At 41.0% G+C, this 18,891-nt stretch overlaps 1 protein-coding gene across 4 annotated transcripts in view; it reads left to right on the plus strand.

The window, feature by feature from the left end:
- Window positions 1-18,891, plus strand: part of PLCB4 (phospholipase C beta 4) — a 326,117-nt gene that overhangs the window by 169,881 nt on the left and 137,345 nt on the right. For all 4 annotated transcript variants that reach the window (XM_056567843.1, XM_056567845.1, XM_056567846.1 and 1 more), the window contains exons 4-7: window positions 8,920-9,020; window positions 10,974-11,054; window positions 12,676-12,735; window positions 14,838-14,981. In XM_056567843.1, the coding sequence (XP_056423818.1) occupies window positions 8,937-9,020; window positions 10,974-11,054; window positions 12,676-12,735; window positions 14,838-14,981 (369 nt within the window). In that variant the 5' untranslated portion in view covers window positions 8,920-8,936. The remainder of the gene's footprint in view (window positions 1-8,919; window positions 9,021-10,973; window positions 11,055-12,675; window positions 12,736-14,837; window positions 14,982-18,891) is intronic.

An 18,891-nucleotide genomic window follows, 5' to 3' on the forward strand; every position in this document is an offset into this window, starting at 1 on the left:
TTCTATTAAAACATCTTACTCCTTCCAGTACTTATCAGCTGCTGTATTCTACAGAGGAAGTTCCTTTCTTTTTTAATTTCCTTTCTGTCTGACCACAGTGCTCTCTGCTGACACCTCTGTCCATATCAGGAACTGTACAGAGCAGGATAGGTTTGCTATGGGGATTTGCTCCTGCTCTGGACAGTTCCTGACATGGACAGAGGTGTCAGCAGAGAGCACTATGGTCAGACACAAAGGAAATTCAAAAAGAAAAGGACTTCCTGTACGCCCCCTCCACGCCCTCTCCCCATGAAGCTCTATGGGAAAGGCGGGGAGGCACGAACGCTGCCTCCTCACCTCTCCCATAGAGATAAATGGAGGAAGTGCTTTGGCTGCAACGTCATGCTGCGTCCGACACACCTTCTGCACGGGAGAGCCGCAGCAGAGCCATGGCCCTGTGCAGGAGAACGTGGGGCGTCCCAGTGGTCAGACCCCCCCATGATCAGTGGATGGGGATAAGTTTTGTTGGCTGCATATTTCCTTTAAAGGTGGACCCACCATAAATTCTGGTTTTCTGCCATGTTTCTGCCTGAAAGAGGACCCACGGTCTAAAGGCTGGGTTTCTGCCTGAGCCAACCGTGTACCTGCCTGAAGGTGGACCTATTATGGACCTGCCTGAAACTGGATCCACCATGTAAACACTGGTTTTCTGTATGTGACTAATGGTTAAATTACAGTCACTTTCACTATCTTATTATTTTATCGCTTGTAAATCTTCATGTCATTTAGGGAAATAAATTTGAATAATGAAATCTGTGCGCTGGTATAGAGTTGAAATCTGGCATTGCCTCCAAGGCCCCACATTGCAGGCGAGATAAGGTCGCACAATTAGGCCAAGCACATAGAAATGTCATTAGGACTGTAAACACTATGTAGGAAAGCTTGGCAGAGGAGGATGACACTGTGTTACTATCTCCATGGTGGATGACAAATATCTTGTGAGCAGTTCATTGTATGGTGCATGATATTGCTGCCACAGGCAATGTCCATTTTGTTCTGCGTTCCACATTTAATATTATCTGTTAGTTTTCTTCATGCGTGATTCCTTTAAGGGATTTACCAGCAATTAGAGATTGTTCATGGTGTAATTAAAAGCTATGCAATTTCTAGTGTACCATTTATTTCAATTACTTAGAATTTTCAAGATTTTTCCTTGCTGTCAATTTAAAGGAGTTATACAGTATAATGAAATGTATCCTCTATCCAGAGGATAGGGGATAAGTGTCAGATTGCGGGGGTTCGACCACTGGAACCCCCCGCGATCTCCTGTATGGTGCCCCACTCTCCGTATGAATGGAGGCGTGTTGACCACGAAGCAGTGGCCGACACCCCACTCCATGTATCTCTATGGCTTGAGCCAGAGATTCAGCATTCTGGTATCTCCGGCTCTCTCAAAGATATGCATGGAGTGTTAGCAACAGCTTCTGCTGAGGTAGACACACATCATCCATGCAAAGAGCTGGGCTGCGGGCGGGAGATTGGGGGGGGTCCTGCAGTCTCCCTGACACTTATGCCCTATCCTGTGGATAGAAAATAAGTTGTATTATGCAGGACTGCTCCTTTAATTAAGCCATCCTTGTTTATAGATGTAGCACTCACCAACTTGTGTGCAGCAGCACTACATGGTGTAAGCACAGCATGCTGCGGCTCTCACTATTGGGCAGGTGTGATGCAGACCCTTGTGTACATGAGCATGATGTGTACTGTATGTTTTGACACTTACTTTACAGCAACGTTCTCCTTACCGAAGTGAGCAGCAATGCACACAGTACTTTATGCCTCACCGCTCACCAGTAGTGTAGTGTACAGTATCAGTATAAGTCGGCGTCTTTTATATATATATATGGATTTTGGCCAAATTTTCTTTATTCCCATCACTTTCCCCATTACTTTCCATCTGCTTAGTTTTTTACACAAGAGCTCTTTTAACTATTTTTGACTACTTTTAGATAAACCACATTCTTGAGCATATTTTGGGCATACTACGGCCACATTTTTGTATTTTTGTGTCTGTACTACAGATGTAAGTCTCTGGAAAAACTGCTGTCAGTCCTGGACATGCAGGAGTAATAGGGATGGAACAATGTGTAAAGCTGACCTAAGAGTGACATGATGGTGCTTGGTGGTAGATAAACATTATACAAGCAATAGCTCAGACATAAAGGATAGTAATATGCACCACACTTCATTTTCTTGCATCCCGATGAACTTAGCTATGGAATGTTTAAAGGAGTACTCTGCTGGAAAACAATTGTTTTAAAATCAACTGGTGCCAGAAAGTTAGGGTGCGTTCACACGGAGTAAATGAAGAGTAATTCACGCTGAAAAATTTACAGGCGGAAAAACGGAATTGCGCGCGGACATGGGGGAGAAAGAAGTGAAGTGTTTTTCAGCCATTTCCGCGCAAATTGCGCGCAAATTCCACGTCAGGCAGAATTTTTTTTTTACCATTGACTTCAATTAATTTCTACTAGTGGATTCCGCTTGAAGAATGAACATGTTCTTTCTTCAAGCGGAACGGAATTCAGCGTCGGAATTCCACTAGCAGAATTTCCGCAGTGTGAACAGGACAGCAGAAATAACATTAAAGTCAATGGGCAGAGGGGATGTGCATTAATTTGTAGCGGAGAATTCAAGAGGAATTACTCGAGTAAATTCCTCTTGAATTACTCTGTGTGAACGCACCCTTAAACAGATTTGTAAATTACTTCTATTTAAAAATCTTAACCCTTCTAGTACTTATCAGTTGCTGTATGAGGAATTTCTGTTCTTTTTGCATTTCTTTTCTGTCTGACCACAGTGCTCTCTGCTGACACCTCTGTCTGTCTCTTGAACTGTCCATAGCAGGAGCAAATCCCCATAGCAAACCTATGCTGCCCTGGACAGTTCCTGACATGGACAGAGGTGTCAGCAGAGAGCACTGTGGTCAGACAGAAAAGAAATTAAAAAAGAAAATAAATTTCTCTGTAGCATACAGTAGCTGATAAGTACTGGACGGATTAAGATTTTAAATAGAAGTCATTTACAAATCTTTATAACTTTCTGACACCAGTTAATAAAAAAAAATTATTTTCCACCGGAGTACCCCTTTAACCTGTTAAGGACCCTTGAAGTAATGTTACGTCACGTCACCCTGGGTCTTAAGGACCCATGACGTACAGTTACATCATGGGCAGTTCCGGTCCCCGCCGTGCGACGGGCGGGGATCGGTCCGGGATGCCTGCTGGAATCATTCAGCAGGCATCCCGACACATCGCCCAGGGGGGTCCTGAGACACCCCCCCCCCCCCCATGTTGGCGATCGCAGAAAATGGAATGTCAATTCAGACATGCGATTTTCTTCTATTCCGGGCTGATCGGGTCTCTAGTGACCCGATCGCCCAGAAAATAGGGATGATTGGAGCTGTCAGTGACAGCCCTGATTATCCTGAGGGATAGGAGCGAGGTCGCAGTGCTGCGATCTCCTCCTATCCCCTGCCATTAGTCAGAAATAAATTCTGACCAATGGCAGCGCAGGAAAGTGGGTTGCCATGGAAACCCCCCCCCCCCCCCCCGTTCTGCCCACCCCTGGATGCCGGGCAGAACGAGGGGAGAAGATGGAGGCCGGTACCTGAAAAGAAGATGTGTGAGGACCGAAGATCAGCGGAGATCAGCGGCGCAGGTAGGGAAGCGACGGTGGGGGAGGGGAAGGAAAGTTGCAGTAAAGCGATCTTTACTGTGGCAACCACTAGGAAGGCCGAGCTGCAACTCCCAGCATGCCCAGACAGCCAGTGGTGCCCAAACTGTAGCCCTCCAGATGTTGCCAAACTACAACTCTCAGCATGCCTAGACTGCCCAGGCATGCTGGGAGTTGTAGTTCTGTAACATCTGTCCCTTCAGATTTTGCAATTTTCATGAAATTTTTGAAAATTGCTGCTCTACTTTGAAGCCCTCTAATTTTTTCAAAAAGTTTAAATATGTGCATTTTATGATGCCAACATAAAGTAGACATATTGTATTTGTGAATAAAAATAAAATGTATTTGGAATATCCATTTTCCTTACAAGTAGAGAGCTTCAAAGTTAGAAAAATGCAAAATTTTTAAAATTTTCATGAAATTTTGGGATTTTCCACCATAAAAGTATGCAAGTAACGATGAAAATTTACCACCAAAATAAAGTAGAATATGTCACGAAAAAACAATCTCAGAATCAGAATATTCGGTAAAAGCGTTTTAGAGATATTAATGCTTAAAGTGACGGTGGTGAGATGTTTCAAAAAACGCTCTGGTCCTACAATGAAAATTGGCCTGGTCCTTAAGGGGTTAAGCCACATTTACAAAGACGACTATACTTTGTTTTTTTTCGGGCAAAAAAATGCTGTGCATTATAAGCCAAGATAAAATGGGATTAAAAAAATAATATATATATATATATATATATATATATATATATATTTACCCATATTTCAAGTTGAATACTTTTTTTTTTATTTTAACACTTTATTAATGTAATAAATTAATTAAATAAAAAATTTAAAGGTGGTCTAAAAGAGGTGGTGCCAAGATAGAATTAGTAAATTCCTCCCCAATGACTTAGGTTCTGCTTGTCTTTGTATAACGGACATCAAACTTACTTTTACTATTGGGAAATATACCAAATACTATTACGTCCGCACTCCCAATTGCCGTTACCTTCTATTTACCTTTTTTTTTTTCTAAGTGCCACATGTATAATTTATCTTCTAAAATTTGACAGGAGGAAATTAACAATCTTCCATAAATATAAATATGCAAATGTAATTCTGTAAGTGGGAAAATAAAAAAAAATAAAAAAAAAAAACAAATGAATGATTTTCTCATAATCATTAACTATTTTCACATTAAGCTCAAACTGAAAATCGCCTTCCCACTTTTGTTAGCCAGGAGGTCATGCAAGGAAGCTGTTTAAAGGGAAATGTTCTCTAATGCATCTCTCCATCCGCCCACAGACGTAAACTAATTAACACTGGATTTATGGTCAGACAGGCTTCGCTCTGATTTATGAGAGAGGCGGCTTTCAAGAAACCAATGCTGGTTGCCAGGATGTGTCCTAACATAAATATTAAATCGCTCGGTATTAACCATGTAGCTGGCGAGGAAACATAGTAACGTGTTACGAGTTTTTATATCTTCTCATTGCATTTCGGTTACGCTCTCTTTACGAGGTGATAAGGTTTGACACATTTTAAGCGAAAAGTTGATTTATTTGTAACTCACTTATTGTTTTGTTACGTGTTATTTGTATCGCACTGACATGTGCCACGACACGGTACAGAGGATACAACCCTCCAAACCCCCATCGCAATCTCATTTTTGCAATTTCGAACAATTTCTTAGAAAGTCAGTTAAGGGGAATGTGTCATAGAAATGACCCAAGTTTTTATGCTAAACATATTTCTTTATACTTTTTGGTCTTTTTTTTTTTTTGTTTTGCCATTTTACTTTCTATATTTATAGAGCGGAGCAAAAGCTTGGGTAATATCCCCCAATCCCCCATGATAATAATATTGTGCAAAAAAATATACCATATTTTTCGCCCTATAGGACGCACAGTCGTATAAGCTGCACCCAATTTATAGGTGCAAAATCTTAAAAAAATAAAGATTTTGAACCCAATAGTGGTCTTCAACCTGCGGACCTTCAGGTGTTGCAAAACTACAACTCCCAGCATGCCCGGACAGCCGTTGGCTGTCCGGGCATGCTGGGAGTTGTAGTTTTACAACATCTGGAGGTCTGGAGATTGAAGACCACTGCATAGGAGGTAATACTCACGTGTCCCCGCCGCTCCGGACCCGTCACCGCTGCCCTGGATGTCGCTCCATCGCTGTCGCCGTGTCCCCGTCGCTCCGGAACGTCTCTGCTGCCGGCCGGGTATCCTCGCTCTCCGTCGCCGCCATCACGTCGTTACGCACGCCGACGCACGTACGCGACGACGTGATGACGAGGAAGGAGAGCGCTGGCCATACAGGGGATCCCTGAACAGAGAAGACACTGAGGAGGCAGGTAAGGTCCCTCCCGGTGTCCTGCAAGCACTAACCCGGCTAAATCGTGGCGGTGAAATCGCGGCGGTCCCGAACAGCCCGACTGAACACCCGGGATAGTGTCACTTTCCCTTCAGACGCGGCGGTCAGCTTTGATCGCCGCATCTGGAGGGTTAATACAGGGCATCACTGCGATCGGTGATATCCTGTATTAGCCGTGGGTCCCGGCCGTTGATGGCCGCAGGGACCGCCGCGATAGGGGTGTATTCGCCATAGTTTTGGGGAAGAAAAAGTGCATCTTATACGGCGAAAAATACGGTAATTATAATTACAATCAGGAAATAAGAACAGGTTAGTAACAAAATCATACTCCAGTATCTTCAGTTTATAATATAATAAATATACTAAAGAAAAAAGCGGTGGCACTCCAATTATGAGCAAAAAGTGGTCTTTTATTTACTCCCAAGTGATGCTACGTTTCGGCATATTTTTTCGGCATATATTTATTTATTTATTTAGATGACACATTATCTTTTCAGGGAAAAAATTTCACATGTTGACATGACATTTCAAAAGTTTTGATCATGATGGGTCTTGCTCCTGAGACCCTCTGTGATCATTAGTTCTAAGCTGTGGAAGCAAGCGGCTGGCCACAAGATCTGACCTTTTTCTGTACAAGTCTGCATAGACTTATACAGGAAAAAAAGTTGGATTTGATTGACAGCCAGGGAGAGATCCACCTGCTTCTGTTCGCTTCCCAGGCTTGAAGGCCTCATAACAGCAGAACCTTCCCATATGCACTAACATCGCATTTTAGCATCACAAAGGAGGTCTCATATAGGACCTTCTCTCTGTTGACTGGAGCAGCTCTTGTTCTGGCAGAACCAGCCTGCCCATGTATTTACATGTATAAATAGGAAGGACTTCAATGTAACCGCCGACTCAGCATGGCGCAGGACAGACTCAATTCACAGCTAAAGTAAAACATGCAAAATGAATCCCAAAATGCAACGCATTTCACTGCTTTTGTGCATTTATTTGGACAACCATGTGTAATACTACAGCACATTACTTATGCCATTGCTGCTGCAAGAGTATATAAGGCCAGTTATATATAAGGCCTGGTGATAACAGCTGGTTGGAAATCCATACTTCTATTCCTTCCTCAAAGAAGATTAGTGAAGGGGCATTCTATAATCCTTGCTTGGCGCTATATTGTCGTCTGTACTGCCAAGCATCTTCTAGCACGTTAAGCAGTTTAACATTCCTCCTGTAAATGAGTGAAGTCTGGGGAACCCCCGATCAGGTTCCAAGAAAGGTTCCCAGGGACCAGTGACCTAAAAAAAAATATAAGAGCAAGTTACAGGAAAAATTTGAAAAAAAATACAATAAACACTAGACCCTAGCAGTTTCTTCCCTGTAGACCATAAGAGTCATAATTAGTCCATAAAATGTGTACATCAGTGAGGGCAGCGCTTCTGAACTATTGTTATGTGGAGCCTACCAGTTGGTGTGCAAGCTAACTTTTCTCAGGCTGCACCAATTTCTGGTTTAGCAACAGAATTAAAGGGGCACTCAGGAAAAAAAAATGTTGTTAGCTTTTTATGCCCGGGTGGCAGCAAGTCAAACAATAAACTGTGACTTAACTTCCACCGCTCCCCTGATGCCACCTGTATCACCGTCCCGTCTTCCGGTGTGGTTTCCTTCCTGCTGCCCGGGCCCCAAATGTAGTCCCAATTAAATATATGAACCTCGACTTACCTCCAGCCGTCCCCACGTTGCCACCGGTATTGATGTTCCATCCTTTGGTGCGGTCTTCTACAGCCGCAGCAATGTATTGTCTTCTGGTGTGATCCTCTTTCTAGTGCCCAAGCCCAATACGTAAAACTGTCCCAATTTAACTGATAAATATTGACTTACCTCCCTCCGCTCCCCCGGTGCCGCTGGTTGTCCCGCTCTGCGGTCTCCCTGCTTCTGGGTCCTGATGCATAACACCTAAGCTCAGCTATTCAATGGCCATAGTGATGTTCCGTCTTGTCCAGTGATTGGTACCATGAAGAAGGATGGGACAGCAATACCGATGGAACCAGAGGAAGCGGTGGGAAGTAAGTCAAGGTTCCTTTATTTAAAGGAGATCTGCAGTGTACAACACTCATCAACTATCCACAGGGTAGAGAATAAGTGTCTGATCGTGGGGGAGTCCGAAATCTGGGACCCCCGCAATCTCCTGTACGAGGCCCAAGCTCTGCCGCAGTTCTCCCATGCAGTCGGCAATGTATCTCTGTGGGAGAGGCGGAGATACATCGTTCATGCATGCCTGCCTCTCCCATAGAGCAGTATTGGAGGGAGGCATGTTGTTGACCTCAGTGAGGCCAATGGCATGCGCATCAGCCACAGCAATGCCTTTACTCCATACAGGATATTGCGGGCGGACCATCGTTCGGACCCCCCCACGTGATCAGTCACTTATCCCCTATCTTGCAGATAGGGGGTAAATGTTATACACCGCAGATCTTCTTTAATTGGGGGTGTGTTTCGTATTGGGCCCGAGCACTAGAAAGAGGACCACACCGGAAGACGGGACAGTGATACTGTGGCATCGGGGGAGCGGCGGCAGGTAAGTCAAGGTTTATTTATTTAATTGCGAAGCACCATTTTAACTACATTTTGTTCTTATGTTAATGCAATACTGGGTTTAGGAGATAAAATTTATGATAAATGGAGGTAATTTCCATAACTACTGGTGAAGCTCTGGTTGAGAAAGATTGAGAAGCGATGGGTAACAAGTATCAGCGAGCGTCAAAAAAAATTCTGTATTTGCCTCAGTTTTAACAGTGCACGTTGGATGACTCCATATTTCTGTGTGTGTTATATCTTCCAGACCTCTGTAAAGTAAACATGGCCAAACCATACGAATTCAATTGGCAGAAAGCTGTTCCTTCTTTCATGCAAGATGGAGCTCTGTTTGACAGATATGAAGAGGTAAGAGACTGAATGGTTTATGGCTGTTACCGAGACAAATCTGTCATGAGGTCTGAATGGTAAAGGAGGATCCTGTCTGTAAACAAGAAAACAGGTGCATTTCTGTACGTCTCCTGCAGAACGTCATGTGTATTTAGTCATGAGACAACGAGAAAAATGCGATGAGGTGGCCGGGGACTGGAAATGATTACAGTATATCCTGTAATGAGGTGGATTTGGGTGACGAAAGTAAATGATTTCCCAACCTGGGCACCTCCAGAACTTGCAAAACTACAACCCCCAGCATGCCCGGACAGCCAAAGGCTGTCCGGGCATGCTGGGGGTTGTAGTTGTGCAACAGCTGAAGGCACCCTGGTTGGGAAACACTGGCCTAGTGATAGCACTTTACAATACCATTTCCCATAATGAGTTGGATGTGTACACATACACTAAGGGGGGAATGCTCTATTAGGCTCGCACCACATTTTTGTCCCCTCGTGTGCATCTTAAGGACACTACTCCAGCAAATTTACGAATGAAAAAGGTGCATTTCTGGCGCAGTATTGGAACAAGCTACACGGAAATGCTAATTACTGTGCATTCTGCATCTGGACAGCGTAGTACACGAGTAGAGGCCCAAATTATAAGCTAACATGCACTGACATAGTAAATATCGCAAAAATACAGTCAGGGGGGAGGTGTTCTCCTTGCAGAGAGCACCATGTGTGGAGAATTTTAAGCAATGGACCGGTGGCATGTTAATGAGCTGATTGGCATATTCCTCTTACATATATACACTACACACAATGCTGTCGGCATGTCAGACACTCAGCAAACATTAGTATATCCCCCTATATGTTAATACGAATGTGTATAAATCTATATATATCATCTATCTATCATCTCATATCTATCTATCTATCTTATATCTATATGTCTATCATCTCATATCTATCTTATATCTATCTATCATCTCATATCTATCTATCTATCTTATATCTATATGTCTATCATCTCATATCTATCTTATATCTATCTATCATCTCATATCTATCTATCTATCTTATATCTATCTATCTCATATCTATCTATCTTATATCTATCTATCATCTCATATCTATCTATCTTTATCTATCATCTTATATCTATCTATCTCATATCTATCTATCATCTCATATCTATCTATCTTATATCTATCTATCTATCTATCTCATATCTATCTATCCCATATCTATCTATCTCATGTCTATCTATCTATCTTATATCTATCTATCTATCTATCTCATATCTATTTATCTATCTATCTATCTATCTATCTATCTCATATCTATCTATCTCATATCTATCTATCTATCTATATATCTATCTAGCTCATAACTATCTCTCTCATATCTATCTATCTATCTCATATCTATCTATCACATATCTATATATCTATCTATTTCATATCTATCTATCACATATCTATATATCTATCTATCTATCTATCTATCTCATATCTATCACATATCTATCTACCTAGCTTTCTATGTCATATCTATCTATCTATCTCATATCTATCTATCTCATATCTATCTATCTCATATCTATTTATATATCATCTATCACATATCTATCTATTTATCTATCTATCTATCTATCTCACATCTATCTATTATCTATCTATCTCTCTATCTCTATATATCTATCTCTCTATCTCATATCTATCTATCTCTCTATCTCATATCTGTCTATCAATCTATCTATCTCTTATCTATCTCCTATCTCTCTATCTATCTCATATCTATCTATCTATCTCTTATCTATCTATCTCATATCTATCTATCATCTACTTTATCTATCTCATATCTATCTATCTATCTCTTATCTATCTATCTCATATCTATCTATCTATCATTTATCTATCATCTATCTCATATCTATCTATCTTATTTTTCATGTTCTTTACTGAGGATTATTTTATGTTTATTTCAGGAATCATTTGTATTTGAACCAAATTGCCTTTTTAAAGTAGACGAGTTTGGCTTCTTTCTCACGTGGAAAAGTGAAGGAAAGGTTTGTAGTGTTAATAGAAGATCTTCTCTCTGTATGATTCCCACAAATTTTATTTATAATTTTCTTAATTATAACCGGATGAAAACCAATATGACTGCCGTTATAGCTCTCAATGGATTTAAAGAGTTACTGTCACATAATTTTTTTTTACATGTTAGAAGTTTTGATCAGTTTGGAATCTTAGCACTGAGACCCCCTCTGATCCAAAGATATATCCGGTAAATGCTCGCTGCAGTGCCCTTCACTCTCCGGCTTATCACTTGATACAACTGGTTGCAGAAGACATTTCTATTGTTTGTCTTGTGGAGCCCATCTTCTGTAATGGCGAGCCGGGAAGTGAAGTGCTTAGCATCTCGCTTCTTCCGGCTTTATCTAGAGATTAGAGGAGGTCTCAGCACCGAGACCCCGACTGATCAGAACATGTCTAGTTGACTTAAAAGTAATTTTTTTAAATGACAATAGCTCTTTAAAGGATACCAGTAATTTGTAAATACTAGTGACATATCACTGTGATGTCATAGGGTTTAGTTGGTGGGAATCCGGGTGCTGGGACTTCGACCAATCACTAAAGGGAAGGGCAAAAGTGTTTTGCCCCTTGATTTCTAATTGTCTGTCCACGGCTTTTTTTTTTTAAATCATGCGGCAATTGGCCACAGGCTGCAGATGTGTTTTTTCCCACACCCGATGATCTACACTAAGTGGATAAGGTCATACCTGTCCTGCTCCCCAGATAACTCCTTTAATTGATTTTTTTCAATTTGGACAATTGAATTGAAATTAGATTTTGTATTTTATTTGGACAATTCTATTAGTTAGACTACGTTCACATCTGTGTCGGAGCTCCGTCACAGTATCTGTATATTTAGCAGGACCTGGGCAGACAAAAAAAATAAAATCTGTAATTTTTTGTCCAGTCAGATCCTGATAAATAGAAATCAGACTGACCCTATAAAAGTCAATGGCATCCGCCAAGGTTCATTGTGCAACGGACCAGCTGGCTCCATTTTCTGTCCCTGTACAGAGTCCGTGAAGGAGCCCCTGAAACAGATGTGAACAAGGCTTAGAAGGGTCTCTTGAAAATATGTAGATTGCAAAGTGTCCTCTTGTTCAAAACTCAAAGGATCAACTCTACTCTGTAGCAGTGTTTTCCAACCAGGCCTGCCACATCAACTAAATCAGGTAAGCACCAAGCATACAAAAGAACTTCTGCATTATTTTCAAATAGCCTGTGCTGCACAATATAGGCAAAAAAGAAATCAATCAATAAATAATAATAAGAAGAAGAAATATCAAACAGAAATATCAAACTTTATCAGCACAAAACATTATTATGTCTGCTTGGCAAATCTCATAGCTATATACTTGATCTGTGTTTACCAACTAGTATCCCACCAACTCCCAGCATGCCTGGACAGCCTTTAGCAACAGCTGGAGGCACACTGGTTGGAAATCACTGATACGTAGGGAAGCCTGACAGTAGGCGTTCAATTTGTAAACTAGACAACTCTTTTAATGCATACACATTGATGTACATTTTGCATGTTTATAAACATATATTATTCCCAATACTATCTACATTGCTTTGATTTACCTCAGGTTGTCTTATTATGTTCCTTTCTAGGAAGGCCAGGTCTTGGAATGCTCTCTGATCAACAGTATACGCACCGGCATGGTACCAAAGGTAATGTCATCTGATATACATACTTTTTTATGTCTTGCACAGAAGCACCTTGCTGTGTTGCGCCGGTTTAATTAACTTCAGAAAGGTTATCTCATTTTCTATTTTCCCTTTATTATATGTGAACATTCGAGATAAAATCCTTTAGATTATTATTTTTTTGACTGCTAAATAAGACATGAAAGAAGAGGAGATCCAGCTCGGTAGAAAGCTGATAATTCCTAAGAACTGCAAATGACATCAGACCGTAAGCGACCTTATAATAATGAGCGTGAAATGTCAGATACTAAAGAACCATTGTACTAATGTGTAGATGCCACCTAAATCACTCGACTGAAGAGAAGATCATTTCATGCAGAAAAATGGGAGAAAAAGGAGAATTAAAGTAATGTAAAAAAGAAAACATTCGTCATGCGGCTATCAGATTTTAATCTTATAGATTTTTTGATTGGACGACTAAAATAATAGATGGCGGAGGGGCAGTAGACAGCGCATATCTAGATTTTAGGAAAGCTTTTGACACTGTCCCACATAGAAGACTTATGAATAAACTACAGTCATTGAGCTTGGACTCCCATATTGTTGAGTGGATTAGGCAGTGGCTGTGTGAAAGACAACAGAGGGTTGTAGTCAATGGAGAATATTCAGAGCAAGGTCTTGTCACCAGTGGGGACCTCAGGGACCAAATTTAGTTTATTTTCTTTATTAGTGATATTGCAAAAGGTCTCGATAGTAAAGTTTTAAAGTATTAGTCATTTTGCTGATGACGTGAAGATTTGTAACAGGGTGGATGTTCCTTAGGGATACGCCAAATGGAAAATGATTTAGGTAAAATAGAGGAATGGTCAAAACTCTGGACACTGACATTTAATGTGGAAGATAATCTGAGCAGAGCTCAGGCGCTGCTTCCTCGCAACACCCGAAACGCAGCGGTGCCTGCGCTCTGCTCAGAGAGCAGATCCTTCAGCCCCCGCAGGCTAGCAAAGACAGGCAAGGAATATTGTGGAGACAGGCGAGCTCGGGGAGCTGGCTCCCTGCATCCATGGGGCACAGCACCATAATAGCAATAGAAAGAAGAAATAAAGGATATAATTTTGAAACTACTACACAAAATAAAGTAAGTGACCACTTTTTTTAATGCTCTTCACCCGCACTGCTGCCAGAAATGAACTAATACTGCTTAGTAAATTACTTCTATTTAAAAATCTTAAGCAATTCCAGTACTTTTCAGCTGCTGGATACTACAGAGGAAGTTCTTTACAGTCTGACCACAGTGCTCTCTGCTGCCACCTCTGTCAGTGTCAGGAACTGTCCAGAGCAGAAACAAATCTCCATGCTCTGGACAGTTTCTTTTTTCTAGCAGCTGATAAGTATTGGGGGACGCCAAACACTTTTCTGCACATACTTACATTTTTTGGGGGGCAGATTAAGCCCTGACTCTCTTTTCCAATGCCACTTCCACTTTTTGAAAAAAAATTAAGCACATGGTGTAAACAAGGTGAAATTCCTTTAAAAACATGCAGCACGCCATTTTAATTAAGAAATGTGTGTTTTTTTGTATATATTGTGCAAATAATACATGCCCAAAACTTCTTAAAAAATATGCAAAAAAGAACATATTGCAAATGATATATTACCTTCAATTCCTGGCATTTTTTTTTGCTTTGAAACGCTGGCAATTTTTTTTTGCAAAAGTTACTCGCCCAAGGTATTGATTGTCTTTGGAGAGATCCAGTTGATTCATATTGGGAGTCTTTACGGCAATGCTCTCTGGGAAAAGGTATGCAAAATATCTCTGCTCCGGAATAAATAGAAATGGTGTTTTTAGCGCCATTGCATCAATGCCCAATAAAGCTTTGATACATGACTGGAAGTGCAATTGGCTGTTACCTTTCAATTAGCTTATAGCCTTCCGCTGTATATATATAGAACAGTGTTTCCCAACAAGGGTGCCTCAATCTGTTGCAAAACTACAACTCCCATGCTGGGAGTTGTAGTTTTGCCACAGCCGGAGGCACACTGATTGGGAAACACCGATATAGACATTGGTTGTAAAGAAGTGTAGATGTTTAAACAAACTTTGTGATGTTTCTGCTCCGTTCCAGGATCCAAAAATACTGTCTGCACTGGAGTCTGTGGGAAAAGCAGAGAATGAACTAGAAGGCCAGATAGTATGCGTCTGCTCCGGGACAGACCTGGTGAACATCAACTTTACTTACATGGTAGCAGAGAACATCGACGTAGCTAAGGTATTCACATTTATACACTGCTTATGTTACTACTATGTTCCTGCGGCTGCTCTAACCTCCCCCTGTCAATTTCTACACAACTTGTTTTGGCTTAGTAAGGAATTACTCTTTCAGTAGCAGCGACAAACCACAAAAAACAACATACGTGGAGTTTGTCGAATTTGTTGTTTAGTCAGATCACAAGGGAAAGTGCAGCGTCTTAGGCCTCATTCACATCAGCATCAGAACTCCATTCACTGAATCCATCAAAACAGCAAGACTTGAGCGTAGAATTTTTTTTTTGCCAAATTAGTTTATTTTTTGCCGCTCAAATCCTACAAAACAACAAACGCCAATGGAAAACCAGACGGCCCCCATTCGAGTCAATCGTCCAGCTCAGTATTTCTGCCAGGAACAGACTCTGTGTGACGTTGCTCTCAAACAGAACCCTCAACTGCCAGCTAGAAGGGAAAGAAATTAGACTAGGTTCATTGCTGTTGTGTTCCATCCCGTTCTCGGTCCATTTGGCTCTTTATCTTGCACCTAACGGCCCCAAAACGGGTTGGAGCACAACTGACACCACTGCGTCACCACCTAGTCCCGACAGATCCCATTGACGTGAATGAGGTCTGTCGGTGATCCAGTAGTTTAGCGGAGAAATATAATAGTGCAAAATGGACTTGCTGACAGAGCTCCATTAGCGTAGCCCGACGTCAATGTGAATGAGCCCTTACTCTCTTACTTTGCAGGGTTTCGCCTACCTATGCATGGATTGATCATTGATTTTAACGAGCACCGTGTAATGCTCCATTTCTCCATATAGGGGTGCTCTTTATTGGTGTGCAAAAAATTCCCTCCACTGAAAAAATACTCAAAATACTACTACATTTTATTTCCTTGCTATCCCTCCACGGGATAGCTGCTGGGACTACGCTATTGATCCCTTTTTGGGGATTTTTTTTTCAATAACAATTTGTTTTCTCTTTCACAGTATATTCTATGGTAAAATAAAGGATCTCATTGCAAAGTGGAATTGGTCCTGCAAAAAACATACCCCACATGGCTCTGTAGATGGAAAATTACCATTTCCTGTGTTGTTAAGGGGTTAATAGTACTGTTCTCCTTCTTTGGTTTTGGTAAAGCAGTAATTCTGTAAAAATATACCGTAATTTTTTGTCAAAAGACAACTGTACACATGACTATTGCACACAATGTAATATGGGTGCATTTCTGTACCTGGGTACCTGTATTACAGCCAAGAGTCTGCGCATTTACTGGCCTAAACTTGTTCACATGATGCTGTTAGTTCGGGTCATTAGACTCATGGTTGGGTGGAACAGTCAGGTTTACAATGGGCACTGAGTTGTATCTGTGCTTCTATCTTATAAAACTAGCGTTAAGGTGCTCATGTTCGGCTGACAGCAATCTCTTCGGTTTACCCCAGCCACATATTTATGTGTTGAAAATGAAGAAGGGGGTACTGGTGGTGGCTTATTTCCCAGAAAATAAAAATATTGAAGAGTTGGTCAGTCCCATTGACATTGATGGGATGACTTGTCACTAACGTGGAGACCTTTAGTTAGATGTGTCCAGTCCTTCATGTACCCTGCCTAATAGGGTCTTGCTATACATTTTGAGGTGCCCATACTATTAGAGGTGCAAGATACTATGTTGAAATAGAAGAAACTGTTTAGGGCATTGATAATTGTTAGGGCATAACGATGGAGGTGGCTACTTAGGCCACTTCTTTATTGCCTATGCTTGTTGGTAATGTACAGTGTTTCTTTATTACATTGAATATGTTGGCCGTGTTTTATTATATCAGTATTGATCCCCACAAAGCCAGCAACATATTACAAGTGAAACTCAATTCCTATTGATGTCATTATGTTAACTATGAAAGATTTAAAAGAGAAATATGATGGACAGGAACACTGAGATCATCAGTTTCAGTGCAACAAGAGCAATGTTTTCCACCTCCATATTCATCCTTGTTGTGTAATTGGATTATTATGTTGGCCCTATTGAGTGATTGTGTATACGAGCAGTTATGGTGGATTGCGGTTGTGGGAAGAAGTACAGACGGAGTGAGATTTTGAGGAAATTCTGTAAAAAGGATCTTTTAATATGTAACTCTGAGAAGACTCCAAGGCTCTTTGATCTGAGACCACCACTAATTTCCTGAATGAAAGGGTCCAACTGACTGGTCAAAACCATTGGGCACTCATCTGATATTTCTGACCTCTTATGCTCAACATACTACATGGTCTGCTTATTCCATTGGCCTATTGCTTGAAATGATCGACTACTGATACACCCCTGAGCTGTCTATATTAATGCATGAAACATTACATTAAATTATAGTTAAAAAGAATGTTTCAGAAGTTACAGTCCACTAATGTGACGCGTATACAAAAGTTGCCAAACCCACCACCAGTAGGCTCAGCCACCTCTTTAAGGTGTATGGCAGGCTCTCGACTCTCCACCGGCAGATGATGTTGGTGGAGAGAAAGGTTTGTCTTGTTGGATTTTTACTGCCCCACCCTTTTGTTCTAGGAGGGATAAGCTGAGGCCAGAGGTGTCTGGCTGTAGCTTACCCCTCTCCATAAGGGGAACAAAATTGTTTGGAGGCGCTCCCAGGAGCTTGAGGTCCCTTATTCTAAAAATTAAGGAGGGTCTCAGTAATCTGATCCCCTAAATCCATACACTCATTCACTATCTGTGGATAGGGGATAAATCATAGTGGTGGGACAATACATTTAAAGGAGTACTCCGGTGGAAAACATTTTGTTTTTAATCAACTGGTGCCAGAAAGTTAAACAGATTTGTAAATTACTTCTATTTAAAAATTATTATCTTTCCAGTACTTATTAGCTGTTTTTAACTGCAGAGAAAGTTCCTTTCAATATGGATTTCTTTTTTCTTTCTGTCCACTGTGCTCTCTGTACTTGTCAGGAACCTGACTTGTCACCTGTACTTGTCAGGAACTGTCCAGAGCAGGATAGGTTTGCTATGGGGATATGATTCTAATCTGGACAGTTCCTACAAATGGACAGAGGTGTCAGCAGAGAGCACCGTGGACAGAAAAAAAAAAGAAATCCAAAAAGAAAGGAACTTTCTCTGTAGTATAAAGCAGCTAATAAGTACTGGAAGGATAAAGATTTTTAAATAGAAGTAATTTACAAATCTGTTTAACTTTCTGGCACCAGTTGATAAAAAAAAGGGTTTATAGTGGTATTCCCATCTTGCTAGAATATGCCATCACTTTAGGATCCATAGAAGTCTGACCCCAGTGAAAATACTAAGAGATTGCAGTGCTAATCTGTGGTCCCTTTACTGATTTTCACTATACAGTGGCGTTCCTCACCACCAAGCTGTGCATTTTATTGAAGATAGTCTGCAGTTAGTGCTGTGGTCTTCATTCCCAGGAATCGGTGGGTCCCACAGGACGGCCTCCCACTGATCATAAAGCGATGCCATATCCTAGCGATAAGCCATTATGGGAATAACCAATAAATCTTTTTTACATACAGCCACTAATCTGACAAATCTTGGCAAATGGATCAATAATGCAAATAATTTGATATTCATTAAAGTTTCTTTAGTCCAGAATTAATAGGACCACCTAAGAGTTGCCAGATTACAAAATAGGAATTACCGCATAAAACAATGCAATACATTTAGGGAATCGATGAGATGTCTTATAAAATCACACACACAGGAAAATAATATATTTTTATATCATAATGGTGCTGTGATTTATTACATTGTATTTCCAGTCCAGATAAGGGAATTATTAGGTTTCGGGAATTGAGTCTTTGAGAGACTAGAGAAGGTAAAATCCACTGAGACCCAGAGTGAGATTGCTCTATTACAAAGCTATTTCCCGCAGCTTGTCAACATATTGGCTCTACAAGTTATGACAAGCAGG

This window comes from Hyla sarda, chromosome 3, assembly GCF_029499605.1.
Source record: "Hyla sarda isolate aHylSar1 chromosome 3, aHylSar1.hap1, whole genome shotgun sequence".
NCBI classification, from domain to species: Eukaryota; Metazoa; Chordata; class Amphibia; order Anura; family Hylidae; genus Hyla; species Hyla sarda.